Source organism: Manis javanica, chromosome 9 (assembly GCF_040802235.1).
Source record: "Manis javanica isolate MJ-LG chromosome 9, MJ_LKY, whole genome shotgun sequence".
In the NCBI taxonomy this organism is placed as follows: Eukaryota; Metazoa; Chordata; class Mammalia; order Pholidota; family Manidae; genus Manis; species Manis javanica.
Window position 1 is genome coordinate 52,085,131 of NC_133164.1, and position 19,378 is coordinate 52,104,508.

Here is a 19,378-nt window from a genome sequence, read left to right on the forward strand (position 1 = left end):
AGGGCCATAGTTGCCTGTTCTCCCCAGTATCCATAGCATCTAGTGCAAATAGGCTTTGAATAAATGGACAGATTACTCTGGTCAGATGTGAATATTGAGTGGTTAATACCCAAGTTGATTTAAGCTCTCAAAGGTATTTTATCAAAGCACTGAAAAAAAGTTAAGACAGTTTTAAAGCTTCTCCCAAGGAGAGGGGGAGGGGGGTGTGGTGTGTGTGTGTGTGTGTGTGTGTGTGTGTGTGTGTGTGTGTGTGTGTGTGTGTGTGTGTGTGTGTATGTGTGTGCGCGCGTGCTCATGTGTTTTAAGTACTGTTAATCATTTAACTTGGATGTTTTTTGAACTTTAGTCATTGGTATGCTGTTAAGATTCTTATATAAGAGATTTGTTTTTGTTTATCTGATTTTATATGATATGTACAGATTTCATATTCTCATTTATATATTATCAAACCTTTCTGTCCAAGAAAAAAGAATGTTTAGACTATCCACAGTTGCTGTGGGATAGGGTGATTTTGGGGAAGCAAGAAAGCTAGAATTCTTCTTGTGATATTCTCTGTTTTAGATTTTAAAAGGTTTTCCAAGTATTCTCATTGAGGCTTTCAAACATTTTATGTTTTGTAATGAACAAGTGTAATGAGATTGACCAGATAAGGGTAACTATAATAATTTTGAACCTAAAAATAAGATTTTTGTAATAATTTAACTCATTAAAGTATCCATATTCACATATTTTTTTATATACTCATGTTGGATTGCTAAGTAAATTTCTATGGCTCAGAATTTTTTTTATGTTTATTTTTTTAAATGGCTAAATTTGAAGATGTTATTTCAGAATGCTGGCCTGAATACCACTGAGATCAATAAATTAGTTGTTTTCTTTTTCTTCAGGTGTTTTATGGATTAACTCTTCATTGATTACATACAGTAGTGTAGTTATGGCGACCTTCCAGACATTCAGAAGCAGTCACGTGAAGACTAGAGCATCGGTAAGAAAAGTAATTTCCCTGTATTAGGCTCTGCTTAGTGGTAGTTTAATAAAAATCTTGATTTTTTTGTTTGAAGTCTAAGCTAAGCAGCTCTGATATTCTTGATTTTAAGTGAATCTCATTATTGAAATTAGTAACATTAAAATACTGCGAAGATTGGCATATATAAAAATAGTGATATGAAATCATGAAGATAATAAATCTTATTTCCTAGAGTTCACAATTTCTCCTCATTTCTTCTCAGCAGATCTTAAGTTTTTTTTTAGCAGTATAAACTTCAGGTGTAAATTTTCTTATATACCTTTAGCTTTACTCCCAAATACTACCATTCATTCATTCATTCATTCAGTATAAATTTGCTTGCTTCTTAAATGCCAGGCCTTATACTGGGTATTGGATTATCAGTAGTGATCCAATTAAATATGATTCCTCATCTTTTCTTTCTAGTTTGAGGAAGACCCCCCTTTTTCTCTTAAGACAGCTTGGTTACCTTTCCATTTCTTGACATTTTTGTCTTTTGCGAAAACTGTGGTATTGTTTAAAGGAAGGAAAGGAGAATGGGTGCTAGGAGATGGTTAGCAGCCTTTGTAAACCCTTTGTCTAAGCTTTATCTTCTACTTTATATGACACTGATGACTGGTCCTCACATGTTAAAATGGTCTTTGACTTCTAACAGCATTTTTCTTGTTTTCCTTCTCTCATGATAACTCTTATCTACTTTGCTGATCTTCCCAACTTCTAACTGTTAGTGTTCTTATAAGCTTGTAGGCCTGTTCTTTCTTCTAGTCACTCATTTCTTGAGAAATAAGAAATGTTTGGTTTGCTAAGTATAAGAATAGTTCTCAAATCTGTAGGGTGCTTACAAAATTGGAAAACAGAAAGTAAACTTAATTTTTAAGCAGTATGGTAATTGCATTTTAAAGTAATATGCTCCATATGTTTTTAGGTTAAATACCTTTAAACTTAATAGGTCCACTTTTAATTTGAAAAAAGTATAATAAAAGGTATTTTCTCTGTGTTTCTACTTTCTGTAAACTGTAGTGGACTATATAGTTTTTTCAGATTAGCTAGTGGACTCTTAGCTTTAAACTAATACCTAAATTGTACTGATTGCTTTAATAATTAGAACTAAGAAATATATATATGAAATACACTAGTGAGCTAGTTACCTTGTTTTTCATGTATAATATTACATACCTATTTGACTTGAATTTACCAGTATATACCTAAGATAAGGAATTAGGATGCAGCTAAAATTTCATACGATTATTTTAATTTTTTTTGTTATTCACATAATCCCTATTAGGTACAAAAAAGATCTGATTTGAATTCACTTGAATTCTTGGGAACCCTTTTGGATGAGTGTGAATCCAAATATCATATACAATTTATATGTGTGTGTGTGTGTGACATACTTATACCACTTTTCATGTCTTGATTTGGTATAGCTGAATGACGGAAACTTCCCTGTTGGCTAATGTGGACCTCAAAAGGTGTACTTGTATTTCCTAGATTTTACTTACTTTTGTATTAAAGATATATTGAGTGTTTATTGGGAACCAAGTATTTTGAAAATCAGAAAAAGCTGTATTTTCTACTCTATTATTTTTTTCTAACATTTTGTTATAATTTCAAGCATAAAGAAAAGTTAAAGCATAGTACACCTACACATAAACCTGCATACCATCCACATCAACAGTTAATATTTTTTCGTTCTTTCCTGTGTGCTCGTGTGCCTGTGTGTATATATTTACTTTCTGGCAGGACCATCTGAAGTTATGGTCTTAATGTCTCTTCACTCCCAAACACTGGAGCATGCTTCTTCCAGGAATAACAACATCCTTCCATATAATAACACCATTATCACATCCAAGAAAATCAAATATAATTGCCTTACCTAATACTCAGCCATACTCAGATTTCCTATATTATACCTACAATGTCTTTGAATCCCACTCCCATTCTGGGATCAGTGTAGGCTCGTAGGCCTTAAGTTGCACTTGATTGTCATGACTTGCTTACCTTTCTTTTGGTCTGAGAGAGTATCTCCTTGCATTTCATTTTTTAAATTCAAGGCTGACTTCTGGAACAAGCTAGGCCAATTTCTTACAGAATGTTTCACATTCTAGATTTGTCCAGTTGTTTTCTTACAGTGTTATTTAAGTTATTGTTTTCTCTTCTGTGTTTCATATAAACTAGAAGTTAGGTTTAAAATATTAATTAGGCTCAGGTTAAACATTTTTGGCAAGAATACTTTATAGGGTGATTTGAGGACAGAATTTTAACTTTTCGTATGATCAGTGATAAAAAATTGATCAGTTGATTAAGGTAATAATTCTGCCAGAGCTGTCCATTTTAAAGGTAGTTTCTTTTTTTGGTTAGCAATCAATGGGATGATGCTTGGCTGTGTTTTTTTCCAACAATCTTTCACCTAATATTTTTGGCATCCCTTGATGACCCTTTCCTGAATCTATTTTGTCCTGAAATTGCAAAATGGCAGTTTTCCTAATTTTATCATTCTTTTTATTTTTATTAACTGGCATTTGTCTTAAAGAAAAGCTTTCCCTCATCAACCCATAGGTAAACTACAGTATCTGCTGTAATAGCAGTGTAGATTCCCTTTAATTGCCAATTTTCAGATCAATGATTTGGTGGAATAGTCACATCCAAATGGTGGCAAATGAATTTATTTCCATTCATTCATTCATTCATTTATATTGCTCTGGACTCGATGGATTTTTAAAATTATATATTTTTCAATGTTCTAATTATTTATAATCATTTGTTCATTCTCATTTATTTACTTTAAGTTGTTCAAATTGCCCCACCCTTGGTCCCTGGGAGCTCCTCCAAGCCAGTGCCTCTCTCCTTTTGCCTCAGGCTCATAATTCTTTGATTGTTTAATAGCTTTCTCATACAACAGATTGACCCAGTTTCACATCCATTTTCCCTTCTTCAGACCAGAACTAGATTTTTTTTCAAAGAGCCCTAAGTAGTATTTAGAAACCAAGATCTGGGTACTAGGAGTGCCCATTGCTCCTTCAATGTCATGAGTTTATATTTGTAGTTTAAGTTCAGATTTCACATTTCTTATTTTTCCCTTTTTTGAGTCCATGTTTATACCTTAGCCTGAAAACTCCCACCCATTAATTGAAAGTTTTGAATATTTTCAAGCCTACAGGAAAGTTGGGGAAAAAAAAAAAACAGTGAACCCTATATATACTCTTCACTTAGATTCACCCTCTGTTAATTAACCCTGTTCTACACTCACACACATATTCATACACACACATATGCCTATACACATGTACGTACTTCATTTTTGAAACCATGTAAGGGTAGGCTGCAGAAATATTAAAGTTATAACCACCAGATATCTCCACTATAAAGATGACATAATTGATCTGTAATTAATATGATTAATAAGTTATCTGTAGGGTAAGGCTTCAAGACAGTGTAAGTATACTGTTCCTCAATAGCTTTTAGCCCAGTGTATTAGAATATATTGATCCTTTCCTAAATCAGTAGTTACACTGGGAGTCACAAATGAGATTTATCAATTTTGTCATTCTCTCCATGTTTGTCAGCCAGCATTCTTACTTAAGGAAGTGCTCTCCCCTTACCCCCACCCTTTTAGCTGTCTCTTTTAATGGACATGTAGATTAAAAAAAAAAAATGCAGTTGTTGTAATCCATTGCCATTTTTATTCTTTTGATGCCCAAATTTGGCCACTGGAAGTTCCTTCAAGTTGGCTTTATGTTCTTCTGAAATGACCCAGTTAATCTGTGAGCGCTTCGTAGCATTCTGTCACAGAAAGATGTTCCAGCCACACATCTTGCTCTCTTTGCCTCAGACCTGGAACCAGCCATTTTTCCAAGGAGCTTGTGTCCTTTTTATTGGTGAATGGTATTTAGAAACTAAAATGTGGTTGCTGGGTATGCTCATTGCTACTGAATATAGTTGCTACTTGTTTCTGTGATCTTTCAGTGGAAAATATAGTATATATATATATATATATATATATAAAGAATCATGAATTCATGTTGATAGTTAAAATTCAGATTTAACATTACATATTTTTTAACTGCTCTGATTATGTATTTATCTCTTCTCTTAGACTAAAGATTTCTGTTCATTTTTAATTTATTAATATTAGCAAACATTTATTTAGTTTATACAATATGCAAGGTACTGAAATCTAGGGAAACAAATTGAGTAAAATACAGTCTCTCACCTCACTAATTTGGTGTAATGACTAGGAAAGACAAATATAAATGAAAACGTCAATAGTATGTTGTGAGATAGGTTAAATGATCTTAATGTGCAAATGATGTAATGATCAAATGATCTAAGGTACAGTAGGAACTTTGGGAGAGATGTATTATAACTAAGTGGTGGGAAAATCTTTACAGATCTTGGAATTGGTAGGATTTCTACAGGGTAAGATTGGGAAATAAAAACATGTCTAATAGAAGAGCATATCAAAAAATCAGCAGAAGGAGAAAAGGTAGAAGGAAATTAATATTCTATTTATGTCTGACTACTCATTATTTTCTGTATATAACTTTTCCCTCCCTCTGTTCCTTTGCATTTATGACATCCTCCCCTGCCAAATTTAGATTACCTTTCCTCATTTCCATCATGTTTGCCTTAAGACCCCTGAAAAGCCTTATTTTGGGCTTTTATCTCTTTCTTTTTTCCATCTCCAACTTTGTTATGAGAATAATCGCTGTTATTATAATGCCTTACTGTAGCTTCCACATCATCTCACTCCTTATATAAATTGTTGCTACTCTTATGCCAATGCCTTGGAAATCAGGTGTAGTCTTGTTAGATTTTAGTGCAGGGTAAGAGTAAGTGAACCCAGTGTGAGTGCCTTGTGGTCTCTGGTAGGTTGAATACCTGGGCTATGGTGTGTGTGTGTGTTTTGAGTGTGTGGAACTCAAGCCTTTTGTTCTTTCTTCCTCTGAGTTGAGTTCTGTGTATGTTGAATGGTGCCAAATGAATATTAATTGGAGAGGTAGTAACTTAACATTCAAAACAAGAATATCTCCAGGATCTTTTACTGTGTCTTAGAATTAAATAAATTAAAAATATATTTTATTTGCAGAGTTTCAGTGAAGATGTTTTCCAGTCTGTAAAGTCTTTATTACAGAGTGAAAAGGAACTATGTAGTATATCAGCAGAGGACTATTTGAAGCAGGATGAATGTGCCAACTTGACTGAGGTTTGACATATTACTTCCTATTCCCTTTGCTAATAAAACACAATGTATTTCCATGCTTCTTTGTAAAACTGCATGATCAATTTTTTTTTATAATGCCTAAAATCTCTACATATCAGTACAATGTATGAGAACTACCTGTTCCAAATACCAACTGGCGTGATTGTCTTAGTGTGTTTTAATGATACATTTAATTAAGTACATAGTCCTTACTGACCACTCATTGGACATATAGCACTGTAATAGATGATTCCTACTATATCCAGTAACGATACTTTAATACTAATATTTCTACTCTGAAACATAAAGTATGTATTCATTTTTTGGGTTATTTATTGTCTTGATTAAATAAGTTCAGTGCTTTAATTCAAAGTGAAAAGGCAGTGTGATAAATTTATTTTGAAGTTAAGATAATCTATTGCTTAAGGATAAGACATTATTTGCTCGCCTTTTTCTCTTTACATCAGTGTTTCTAGTCTGTCTGAATTTTTTACTATAAAAAATGGTAAATTTTTTTCTACAATATAACTATAGTCTGTTAACACATTTATGTTACCAAATTAGAATATGGTATTAGCTTATTGAAGGTCAAAACTGATAAATGTTTTTTTAAATCAGGGTTCTGGTAAAAAGTCTTGATTATTTTTATTTCTGCTAATAATTTTCTTTCATATTCCTTGAGAAACTGTATCTGAAGTAGTTCCACAGAATGATGAGCACAGCTCTTAGGCCTGTAGTGTTCTCTAACCTGAGCCCTTTCTTTCTGTGTCAGCTCAATTCCTGTGGCTCTTGACTTTTTTGTTACCTTTTTACTGTATTTTAGTAAAGCTGAGCCAATCTCCTTAGTTGTTGCCAAGTGACAAGTGTCCTGTGTCCTTTTGCCCTCAAACAATTTTCTAGTCACTTACGTAGTGCCTTTCTGAACCCATATTCCTTGATGAGGCCTTCCTTGATCAGTGGGAAATAGAAAACTTCGCAGGCATCTTCAAAATCCCATGTCAGCTTATTTTCTCTTTTGTATTAAGTAAAGGAAACTTGAAAGAATGGAAAGAATTTCTGTCTTACTTCAGGGTGTGCATATCTACAAGTATCTTTTCAAAGAAAGGAAGGAAATTTGTTTTTGACTCTTTTTTTTTTAAAGAGTGCCTATTATGTGCTAAGCACCTTCCTCCACATTGTCTCACAACTACGGGAGAAGAGTTGTTTTGCCTTGAATTGTATAAATGAAGAGTCAGGCTCCTAGAGGTTAACAGTTTATCTCAACACCGGGAAACTGACTGTAACACTTCTGTGAGGTAGTATATATATTTAATCAGAATAAAGATCCTGGGCTAATTTAAGATTCTGACTTTTTTCTGTATTACCAGAAAGAGATCAAAAGTGGATTGTTACTTTATATTTTAACTATGTAGTTTTTCCTTAGTTGTTGAAATTGATTATCCATGTTGCTATCATTTAAGTGTTCATATTTTTAATTGCAGTACTTGCTTAGTAGACAGTTTACTATTCTGTCTTCAAATGGAAAAAATTTCTTCCTATGGCATCAAAGATATAAAGGGAATATGAATTTTTAAATAGTACTTTCAGGTTATAAAAGTAGTACATGTTCCTCAGAGAAAAATAAATATTGAAAGAGCAAAAAGAAAAACCATTAATTGTATGAATTAGGAAAAAAAGAAAAAACACTGAAAAAATAAGATTACTTAGTGTTCCATCATCTAAAGTTAATTACTGCTTATAGTTGGGTGTACAGCCTTTCAATATTATTTTCTGTGCATATGTTTTTAAAAATAAGGTTGAAATTGTGTGCGTGCTCTGTATCATTTTTCTGTAACTTGTCTTTTCTACTTAGTAATGTAACATTTTCTCATGCACTGAGTATTCTTTAGAAGTTTATTCATACACATTTCTGCAGAGCAATCTCTTTATGAGGGTGTTGAAGGACATAGGTGATGCTATCGCAGGGAATCAATAAGGAGATATTCTTGGGGGCCTACCCAGTGAGGGCTTTTCTAAAGAGGCGTATCTAAACTGGATCTTGAAGAATGAGGAGGAGCTAGGCACGTAAACATCCAAGGAATAGAGATCCAGGTTGAGGAGGCACTGTTGCAGAGCCCATAGGGAAGAACATACCAAGCATGTTGTAGACCCAGAAGATGGGAGTAGGCCCATGTGTGTGAATGAAAGTGAGGTAACCCACTAATTCAGAGCCTTGGTGTGTCAGGACTGCACTGGCATGTTTTGACATGGAGGGTTTTGACAGGGAAATGACACCAAAATTCCTGGGACTAGGTAGGAGAGAGAGTGCAGTACTGCAAATGAGAAGTGGTGGGGAGGGAATGGAGAGAAGTGGATGTATGTGAGATATGTTTTGGGAGTAGAATTGATTGAACTTGTTAATGAAATAGATGTAGGGGAGGTTGAAGTACTGCATTATGGAGCCAAGTCTTTGCTGAAAAACCTTTGTGACCATCTCTGAAAAAACAAGTCATTGTGTCTAAGACAGTTGACAGTTCTTTAAAATTAAGGTATAATTGGCATGTAATACTATATTAATTTCAGTTGTAATACATAATGATTTTGATATTTGTATTTTATGCTTTATTTGCCTTTTTCCTGTTTCTCTGTTCTATCATAATCTAATTGAGATTAAGATTTAAAAACTCTAATTAATGGTACTGTATTCATTTTTTATTCAGGTCACATTTCTCGGTTTTAATACTGTATTCATTTTTTATTCAGGTCACATTTCTAGGTTTTAATGAAGAAACAGATGCTGCTCATATACAGGTATGGTTAGTTAGTTTATTGAACTGGAAAGGACTGTAAGAGATTATTTGGAACAAATTTTGAGGCCATGAAAAATTTGCCATATTAGCTCAAAGTTTACACCAACTCTTCTTATCATTCCTGTTTAAAGCTAAAAGAAGACATTTTGAGATCAACTTTTGAGTGTGCCTTGGACATTTTCACTTTTAGCATTTTTCACTCAGTGTTCTTGTTACCGAAAGCAGTTTTAGGTTAGGAAACCACAAATGTCATTTATCTGACAAGGTAGCAAAATGCAGGCTAACATTTTCTCCATTCTGTGCATAATGTGGAATGTAAGGCTTGTTTTTAAATTTTGATGGTTTTATGATCTAACTCCACAGTCAGATTCTTATATTTTTAGTTATGATAGTTAAATTTAAAAGGTAAAATTTGTAAAAAAAAAGAAAAAAAAAAGATGATTAATCAATGCAAAATATTTTAATTTGATTTAGGCAGGTCTTTAGAGAGGGACTGATATATATATGATAGTGGAGATTAGGATCAGCAAAGGAAGCTTCACAGTTACGTAAAGGGTGATGGAAGCTTGGGTAGATGTGGTATGCATACTTTTTTTAACCTTGTGCTGCTTTTTAAAATTTGTGATTGCCATACATTTCCTTTTGTGTGTAAAGCATCTCCTAATAGAAGAAGAATAGTGCATATCAGGTGATAATGTCTGAACACTGCCCTTTCTTTGTCTTGATTGTGCCCTTGCCTAAAAGAAATAGCGGTAGACAGAAGGCAGAAGAGAGGACATATTTCTGAGAATGTGAAGCTGAAAAGAGAAGTATTCCAAGTATTTCTCTCTTATTCTGCTTCCTTGTTAAGAGTTACTGATAAAATCATGTTTATATTGGAGAGTACTCTATGAAGGGTCAAAGACTAGTAATTCTTTAATTGAGTAAAGTATTTACATAAAAAGGGAAAATCAGAAGAAAACATAAAAGCTATTTTCCTTTACATTTTCATGAAATTTTCAGTTAAAGTCTAATATAATACCTTGGAGAAGAAAATAGACTTTAGTTTACAAATATAAAAGGCTCCAAAGTTAAGTACATTCTATAGGTAAGAATCTGTATGAAAAAAATGGAAAATTCCTTGGTTAAACATGAAGACTGCTGGTTGACATTTGCCACTAGACACCATTAAATGCCTAATGGGCTTGGATATGTGAGGTACAAAGTGGACATTGATACCAATATGTATAAAATGCTACAGATAAAGCAGCTATTAAAATATTTTAGTATATTTTATTTTTTAGTTTTAAAGCACTTTATTTTAGATGATAAACTGCATATGTTAATGATTATGAATTGGAAAGTTTACTAACCAGTAGACCTTATGATTTTTGGATAGGACCTTGGAATCTTAATAAAAGTGTTACTCTACAGTGTTACTGTTTTAAATTAGGATTTAGCTGCAATTTCTTGGGAACTTCCAGATCTTCTGAATTCACTGCACTTCTGCAGTTTAAATGAAAATGAAATTATTTGTATGAAGGATATACATAAATCATCAGATATGAACAGTGGTCCTCTAAGCCAGGTAATAACATTTTTATATATATATATATATATATATATATATATCATGTCTAATGAGTTTATCAGGGTAAATTTTACAGTGACATTTGATGGAGAGTGTTAAACTTATATGCTTGGATGAAGTTTACTTTTTTGAAATGCTATCTCAAGGAAATACGGTTCACTGAAGGATAGAAAAATTTTGGCCGTAGCTTTAAATTAGATTTTCCATTTATGAAGTTCCATAAATGGTATACAAGTACATACTGACTGTTTTCCTAAAAATTCATTATTTCTGGATTTCTTAAACAGCTTCTACCTTTGCACAAGCTATAGGAATTTTTTCTTCTTTATGGCCAGTTCTAAATTTATGTACATATTGTGCTATATGTTTTAGAGAACATATTTTACCTCATTTTCTGGTTAAAAAAATTCAGTATAAAGTGGATATGTGTTTTTTATTTATGAATTGAAAATGTTACCATTTCAGACAGGTGGTTAGTTTTACAATATTCAGTTTTCCGTTCTTTACTAAGTATTGATAATCTATCAAAGAGAAATACTTTGCAGTGTTTACTTCCTAAAAATTGAGTAAGTAGGTTTAAAATTTGGATTACTTATTCTAAGTATAACAGACACTGTTCACTGTGAGGTCTACAAATAAAAGTAGATTGTTGCCTTTTTCCTTAATTTTTTTCTTGATTTATACTTCCATGTTTTATTTTCGAGGATACAAGAGATGAGTAGCTATTACATATAGTTTCTGTTTCTTGAATAAATCATTCTTAACTATTTTCATTTTTTAAGATAATATGTGTGGAAAAATCTGGTGACTTACATTCTTAAAGCTGTAAACGTTACATACATTGTAGTACTAGAGAAATTTAGATGAAAAGAAGGGTCAACTCCTTTATGATAGGAGAGGAGGTGGTATCATGCTGGACACTACAGGATAATGGGATACAAAAATAGACTAGAACCTGGTTCCTGCCTTCAAGAAGTTCACAATGTTGTTGGTGAGATAGGTGAATAATTAAATAGGAAAAATCATAGGGCTGTACAATAACATGGGAAAACATAATTATCAAAGGATGAATAGTAAGTTCTGTAACATTTAAAGAGAGAGAATTCACAGGTAGAATTTGAATACTCAGAAAAGAGAAAAATGGGAGAAAAAGAGATTGGGAAGTGAGAAATGTAGAGAAAGAATGAAGAAAATTAAACATTACAAAATCGGAGCTTTACAGGATGTGTGCATTTCTTTCTTTTTCTGAGACCGTTATTTCTAGATTTCACATCCAGAAAACATGACTAGTATGTGTAATGTGTTCTGAAACTAAAATTTTGTTTTCACCTTTCTCAAGAGTCATCATTCTGGAATGCTTTGTGTCATGAGAGTGTCACCTACATTACCAAGACTCAGAGTGGATTTTATCTTCAGTCTCTTAAGTAAATATGCCACTGGTATAAGATACACCCTGGACACACACTTGCATCAGAAGCACCGACTTGAGACCACTAATGAAGATGATGATGATACTAACCAGTCCGTGTCTTCCATAGAGGATGACTTTGTCACTGCTTTTGAGCACTTAGAGGAGGAAGAAACTTCAAAGCCATATGATAATGGTTTGTTATTCACTAGACTCTTTCTCGAAATGCAGAATTAAAGTTCAGTTTCAGCGGCTTTAAGGAAGACTTGTTCAGTTGAGATTTATTTTGAAATTTGATGCAGTTGAAACATTTTAACCTTTTTTTCCTATTGTCTAAGGAATTAGTTTTCTTGTGATTTTGAAGTTCACTGTAACCTGGTTTTTACTTTTGCTATTTATGTTCTTATTTTGGTAGTACTGCTCAAGCACTTTGTTTACCTTGAGTGTTTAGAACATGCCTAGGTGCACATTTGAGAAGAGTTAGCTGGCAGAGTCACCACATTAGTGTTTCTAACATGTGTGACAGGCCTGCTAAGCATTCCATAGGCCAGGTAGTCTCAGATAGGGGGTGAAATTCAAGTATGTTGGTTAAAGTTATATTTTCTTTCAAGTGTGACTTGGGATGAATCTGTTAACATAGTTTAAAAGACACTTAGAGTACAAATAAATATTTCTTGCTTAAAGTCTTTTTCTCACTGACTTAAATTAATTTTTAAAAAATTCTGCTCAAGAATAATTTGATAATTTTTTTTCCCCTAGGAATGAACATTAATGCATTAAGGAGTCAGTGTGATGCTGCTTCACAGACTACTTCTGGACACCATTTAGAAACCCAGGATTTTAGGGTTCTCATTAGCTCTGGGCGGCAGAAATCATTGGCTAAACCTTCAACTTCCTTAATAAATATTCTGAGACATAAAGAACTACCTTCTGTGAAAACTTCAGTTACAACATTAATTTCAGAGCCTTGGATCCAGAGGAGTTTCTATAGGTCATCTGATGCTTCAGATAAAGGTAGTGATAAGCAGAAAATGGTTTTTTCTTCTTCTCCTGCCTACTCCTCTGAATCAGAATGTTCAAGTCCAAGCCCGGTTATTTTCTTGGATGAAGAGGGATATCAAAAAAGTTTAAAAGCAAAACTTGAGTTGCCTAAAATTCCTGTGATGAAAGATGATATAGAGGATTCAGACTCAGAAGTAAGTGAATTTTTTGATAGTTTTGATCAGTTTGATGAACTAGAACAGACTTTAGAGACTTCTTGTCCATTTCTAAAAGATACTGTCATGGGGAAGCCATTGCAAAAGAAAGGGCACAAACATGAAAAATCTTATTCTATAACCACTACTATGAATCCTCAAAAGTTCAAGTTTGATCGTCCAGCTCTCCCAGCCAATGTCAGAAAGCCAACTCCTCGTAAACCAGAATCCCCTTACAGTAATCTGTGTGATGCTCCGGATTCTCCTCGCCCAGTGAAGGCATCCGGGGAGGACAGTGGTTTGTTTAGCCCTATTCGAACCTCTGCTTTTAGTCCTCTTGGAGGCTGTACTCCTGCTGAATGTATTTGCCAAACAGATATTGGTGGAGACAGGATTCATGAAAATCATGATTCTCTTTATTACACCTATGAAGATTATGCGGATAGCATTTCATGTGAAGTACTGGGCTCGGTTCTTCATACCCAGTATACGAATGCAACGTCAAATAATAAGAGTATTGGAAGGGGAGAAGATAAAACCGTAGCTCTTAACAATGACTCCCTTGATGAAAAAATTAAATCTAAAAATAAATCCTTAATGATCAAGGATAGTATTCAGAAATTTGCAGCAGATCTTGTGGAAAAAAGTTTTGGTAGTGCATTTAAAGATTTACAGAAAGGAGTCTCTTCTTGCACCAATGCATTGTGCCACTTAGCCCTCAAATTGACATCAGTTGTTTTTCAGATGGCATTTAATGAACTGAGAAGGCAGCGTGCATTTTCACTGAAAGAACGTGCCATTAGTGGCCTGGCTAACTTTTTGGTGTGTGAGGCTTTGTCAAGTGCTTTAAAAGATTTGCAGTATATCAAGAAACGGGTATTTACAAACACAGTTGCTAGGTTTGCTGCAGATCTTGCTGAAGAGCTTGTTTTTGAAGGTATCATGGAAGTGTGTCAGTTTTCATATCCTGCAACACCTGCCTCTCCACAGGGTTGGTCATTTGACTATGAAGACAAAGTAGTAAAGTCATATGCAAAAGATTTGTCTGAATCTGTAATACAGGAAGCATTCATTGAGCTGTCACAGGTTGATGTGACCTTTACAACAAAGGCAGCAGTTAGTGTTTCTACAGATAACATAAAGTACGTGAGTACAGAAAATTTAGTGCCATTAACCCAGATCTCCACACTTTCTCCTACTTTTATCAGTCAAACTACTAGGATTACAAAACCAATGCAGGAACATAAAAAGGAGTACACAGTACAGCAGGCCTTGTTTTGTACTTCTGGAATTGTTACTTCTATACCAGTGCCCTTGGCAGGAAGTGCCCTTCTTCCATATCATATTTCATCTAATATATATCAAGCAAAGTCTCATGTGTCGCCTGATGATACTAACTCAGAGGGTGATTCTACCCCAGCATGTGGTACAACAAAAAGCAAAGGAGAGGAAGGAGCTTGTTTCAGAAATATTTTTTTACCTTCAGAACACAATCCAGGAAAACAGAATGATTTTAAACTAACTAATGATGACACTGAAATACAAAGTTCTTCAGAATTAGCAAGCAATCCTGTGATTATTAGCAATTTTTCTGCAATAATGGTGCATACTATAGTAAAGGAAACTTTAGAGTCAATGACGTCATTCAGAGTTACAAAAACAGTTGATGAGTGCACAGATTGTTTAAGTAAAACAGTAATAGGAAAAACCCCTTCATTCCACTGTGATCAGGCACCACTGCAACAGAGTGAACCTAGTAATAAGGACATGTTTGCTGATCGATTGTCTAAATCTGTTATTAAACATTCCATAGACAAAAGCAAATCAGTGATCCCAAATGTAGATAAAAAAACAGTACACAAGGAAGGCTTGCCTGTTCCTGGAGAAGAGTCACAGTTGATCTTGGAAAAGTTCCCCCAATTTTTTGATGCTCAAGATCAGTTAACTCACTTTTCACTTTCAGTAGGAAAGGATTGTGTTTCAGAATGTAAAGGTTCTATGACTCATGGATTTTCTGTAGAGACACTACCACCATGCCCAACCACAGCAGATCAGAAACCTAAGTTGAAGGAAGTTGCTAAGGACAAACAAGTGAAAAAGCATGATTTGAATAATACAGCACTTGAACCCTTGTCTTTTGGGCAGGAAACCCCTTTGTCCCATTCACATACTTTCTCATCTACAGTGCTTACATGTGCGGATGGTTTCCATATGGAAGATAAACAGAAAATCAGAGATGGAAATGTAATACCTGATACTCCTCCATCAACTCCTCTGTTACCATCCCAGGCTTGTTCTGAATGGGATATCAAGAAGTTAACCAAAAAGCTCAAGGGGGAATTAGCAAAAGAATTTGCACCTGCAACACCACCTTCTACACCTCACAACTCATCTGTTGGTAGTTTGTCTGAAAATGAGCAAAATGCTATAGAAAAAGAAGAGTTCATGTTGAAACTCATGCGGTCTCTTTCAGAAGAAGTAGAAAGTAGTGAAGGTGAAGAGCGTCGAGAAGTGGATGTGAAGTCAGAGCACTCAGGGAAGAAAGTTCAGTTTGCAGAAATGTTAGCTGCACACATCATTTCTCTTGCAACTGAAATGGCTGCTTCCCATTTAGATAAAAGAATTCAGGAAGCCAAGGTTAAAAGCCCCTGCTTAAATGTGCAAAGCAGTATATCGCCTACTTTTTTAAATAGCTCAGATGAAAATTTAAAAACGTTATGTAATTTTGCAGATGATATGGCAGCAGAAGTCATTACAGAAGCTGAGAAAATAGCAAAAGTGCGAAGTTGTTTGCGCTCTAGGCACAGGAAGAACAGTTATGTTGGTGGTGACGAAGATTATAGATCAGAAGAGAAGTTCAATGTAGAGGCTATAGCACACCCAAGAGAAGTAAATCAGTTCATTCTTTCATTACCACCAAGTTCTTACTTGTCAAGTCTGACATATAAGTATCCCAGTTGTGAAAGTGTGACAGATGAATATGCTGGACACATTATCCAAATCCTAAAACAGGAAGGTGGCAATAGTGAGTTAATAATGGATCAGTATGCCAATAGACTTGCTTATCGATCTGTTAAGTCAGGATTACAAGCAGCAGCTAAGACAGCCAAAATGAAGTACAAGTCAAAAGTGTTCCCCATGCAGAATCCACAGGGGAAAACCAACAATGAACTGTTAGTACTTATTAGTAAAGAACCCCACCAAGAAGTGGATGAAAAAAGACAGAGTGAAAGTGGAGGAGGTTACCTTTTTAAGAATCGTACGTGTGAATGGACACGGTATACGTATAGAAACGAGTGCTCTGAACTGTACAGTTTTTCATCCTCTCTTGCTCATAGCATAACAAGAGATGTTAAAAAAGAGCTGACAGCATCTGCCACTGGCTTGCCAAAATCCTTAACAGATGCTTGCCTTTATGAAAAATCTGGATGTGATGAAGATACCAGATCTCACATTGAGCCAGAATTGCCTAAGTCTCTTCAGCCTTCTTCACAAAATCACAGATTTTACCACAGTACAAGCAGCTTGAATGGACATGGCTGTGGAGAGAATGTTGCTCAGGCTATAGAACAGTATGCTAAAAAAGTGGTGGATGACACTTTGGGGCTAAGTTTAGGATCTGCAGTTTCCCATCTGTCGGAGACTCCAGAAGCAGCTAATAGGACCACATATGCAGAAAAATTGTCACCTCTTATAAGTCAAGTTTGCAGGTACTGTGATCGTAAAGAACTGCATGATTGCACTGGAAATTCATCTCAACACTTTTCCAGACGGGATTCCCCTGCCAGTAGGAAGACAGATTCTACTTCAAAATTTAGCAACGTCTATCAGAAATCTAGAATTTTTCATCTTGATGTCCCTCAAATTTATGTTGATCTTGATAAGAAGACAGTGCTTGCTGAGAAGATAGTTGCTGAAGCTATTGAAAAAGCAGAGAGAGAGCTGAGCAATGCCAGTTTGGCAGCTGATAGTGGAATTGGGCAAGAAGGCATTAGCTTTGCTGAAAGCCTTACCACAGAAATAATGACATCAGTGATGACGAATGTGGGACATGCTGGTAGCAGGTAAGTTTTGTATTTCTTTTGGGTCTTAAAGATAAAATGTAAAGTTAAGCTCAGTCAGGTATGTCTTATCTTAGGTCCTAATCAGAAAAATACCATTTTTAACTCTGAATTAACAAAAAATTTTCCCTATGTGTTTCATATTCTACACATTACTTTCACAGCCATTGTCTCATTATCTCACAACAACCCTTTGTTGGAAAGTATGAACCATTTACTGACCTAGATAATGAAACTTAGAGAAGATGACCACCTTGCCCAAGTTTCCATAGCTATGAAGTTGGTAAAGTTGAGTCAAAGAAACAGCTGAAGAATTTTTTTTAGCAAATAAAGAGTATTACCATGTTAATTTACAACTCTAAGATTAAATTTTCATAGTGTTTTCTTTTTTCTGTTCACAAAGGGAAGTTTTCTCATAAAGAACATAATTTAATGAAGCTGCTATGTGGAAGAAGGCACAGTTTCTCCAAATACTTCCTCTACTGCTACCATTTCTCTTGATAGGCCAGTATCTAAGGGGACAGTTCTTTTTGGTAGTCCTACATGTCCTCTTCTCCAGTAGCTTTGTCTTATGCTTAGTGTTTCTAACACCTTAGTTAAAATTTTCACTTTTAACCACCTTTCTCCCTGGAAAACATCAGGACTAACTTGTGTTAGCACTTTGTAGGATTATATTTGTTAGTCTCCCTGGAAAGAGAAAATTCCTCCAGTTGAGATGGAATTCAACTGACTCACATGATCCCCCAGATTTTTTAGTAGCAAGGCAATGGCTTTTTAAAGCCATGGCAAGGGCTGTCACTTTTCTTGGCCATCCTAAAATAGGAAGAGCAGTTTGGCCAGGACTTTGAATCCAGTTATAAAATAGAACCCTTGAGAAGAGAGATGTATGTTTCCGGGGAGCTAAGAGAGGTCTCCATTTGCTGTAATCAGGCAACCTTCTTTCTCCTAGACCAGGGGGTGGCACACTGTGTATGCTCATTTTTGTATGGTCTGTGGGTTAAGAATAGTTTTACATTTTTTATGTAGTTGAAACAAATCAAAAGTATACTATTTTGCAATGTGAAAATTCTGTGAAATTCAAATTTCAATGCCTATACATTAAATTTTATTACAACACATACATGTTCATTCATTTATGTATTGTCTATGGCTGCTTTTTATGCTTTCACGGTAGAGGTGAGTAGTTGGAACACAGACCTTATGACCGGCAAAGCCTTACATGTTTACTATCTGGCCCTTTACAGAAAAAATGTGCGAGCCTTTGTCCTAGACCCATGTTTTCTTTGTTCATGATTATATATTAGTTTCTAATATGATGATAGATAAAATAAGTGATTGATAAATATACAAATGAATAAATATTAGTAAACTAGACCCTCAAATGAAAGTGGCTTCAGGTTGTTTTTTTGTGTGACTTACACGTTTTAGTTGTGGTAAAATGCACGTAACAGAATTTACCTTAACTCTTTTTTGATGCACAATTCAGTCGTGTTAAGTATATCCACACTGTTCTGTTCCTGATTTATTTTCATATGAGCCCTGATCTATTTTTTTACTGCGATATGTACAATAAAATACACAAATCTAAGTGTACAGCCCGATGAATTTGACATGTGAATTCTGCATTCAGTGTAACCATCACCCAGATCAAAATATCAAACCTTCTCACTAATTTTTCCCCTCTCAAGCCATTTTAACTGTTTTCACCCCCCACTCCATCCTAGCTTCCTGGGAGGAAAAGAGACTTGCCTCTAGATACCCCTTTAGGTAACAGTCTCTCTCAGACATCCCTCCAGGGCCTCAAAAATACCTTTGTTATTGATTCCTCAGTATTTTTCACTTTTCCTCCTAACAACTGGGTGAGTAGGTAGTTCCCTGGAGTTCTTCCTGTAAGCTGGTGCCATCCAATTCCAACCTTTTTTCAAGGCTGATAGAATATTACTGTATACTTCTTTTCGTCTTTCTCTTCTCTTAATAATTGTGCTAGGGTTCTGTAGGACTGACTACCAGAAGTTGACAGTGTAACTGTTTCACATTTTCTATTTGTAAAGTTAAAATGGTTTGTCTTTCAAGCTTTAAGAGGGTTTCATTCAACTGGATTATTGTTATTATATTTTTATTTTAGTACCATTAATCTACAATTAC

The 19,378-nt window shown here is 34.7% G+C and overlaps 1 protein-coding gene across 3 annotated transcripts in view; it reads left to right on the forward strand.

Annotated features, from left to right (window-relative positions):
- AKAP11 (A-kinase anchoring protein 11) overlaps positions 1-19,378 on the forward strand; it is a 49,609-nt gene that overhangs the window by 9,060 nt on the left and 21,171 nt on the right. For all 3 annotated transcript variants that reach the window (XM_037022895.2, XM_037022898.2, XM_073212575.1), the window contains exons 2-7: positions 888-985; positions 6,096-6,212; positions 8,952-8,999; positions 10,431-10,565; positions 11,908-12,172; positions 12,736-17,236. In XM_037022895.2, the coding sequence (XP_036878790.2) occupies positions 935-985; positions 6,096-6,212; positions 8,952-8,999; positions 10,431-10,565; positions 11,908-12,172; positions 12,736-17,236 (5,117 nt within the window). In that variant the 5' untranslated portion in view covers positions 888-934. The remainder of the gene's footprint in view (positions 1-887; positions 986-6,095; positions 6,213-8,951; positions 9,000-10,430; positions 10,566-11,907; positions 12,173-12,735; positions 17,237-19,378) is intronic.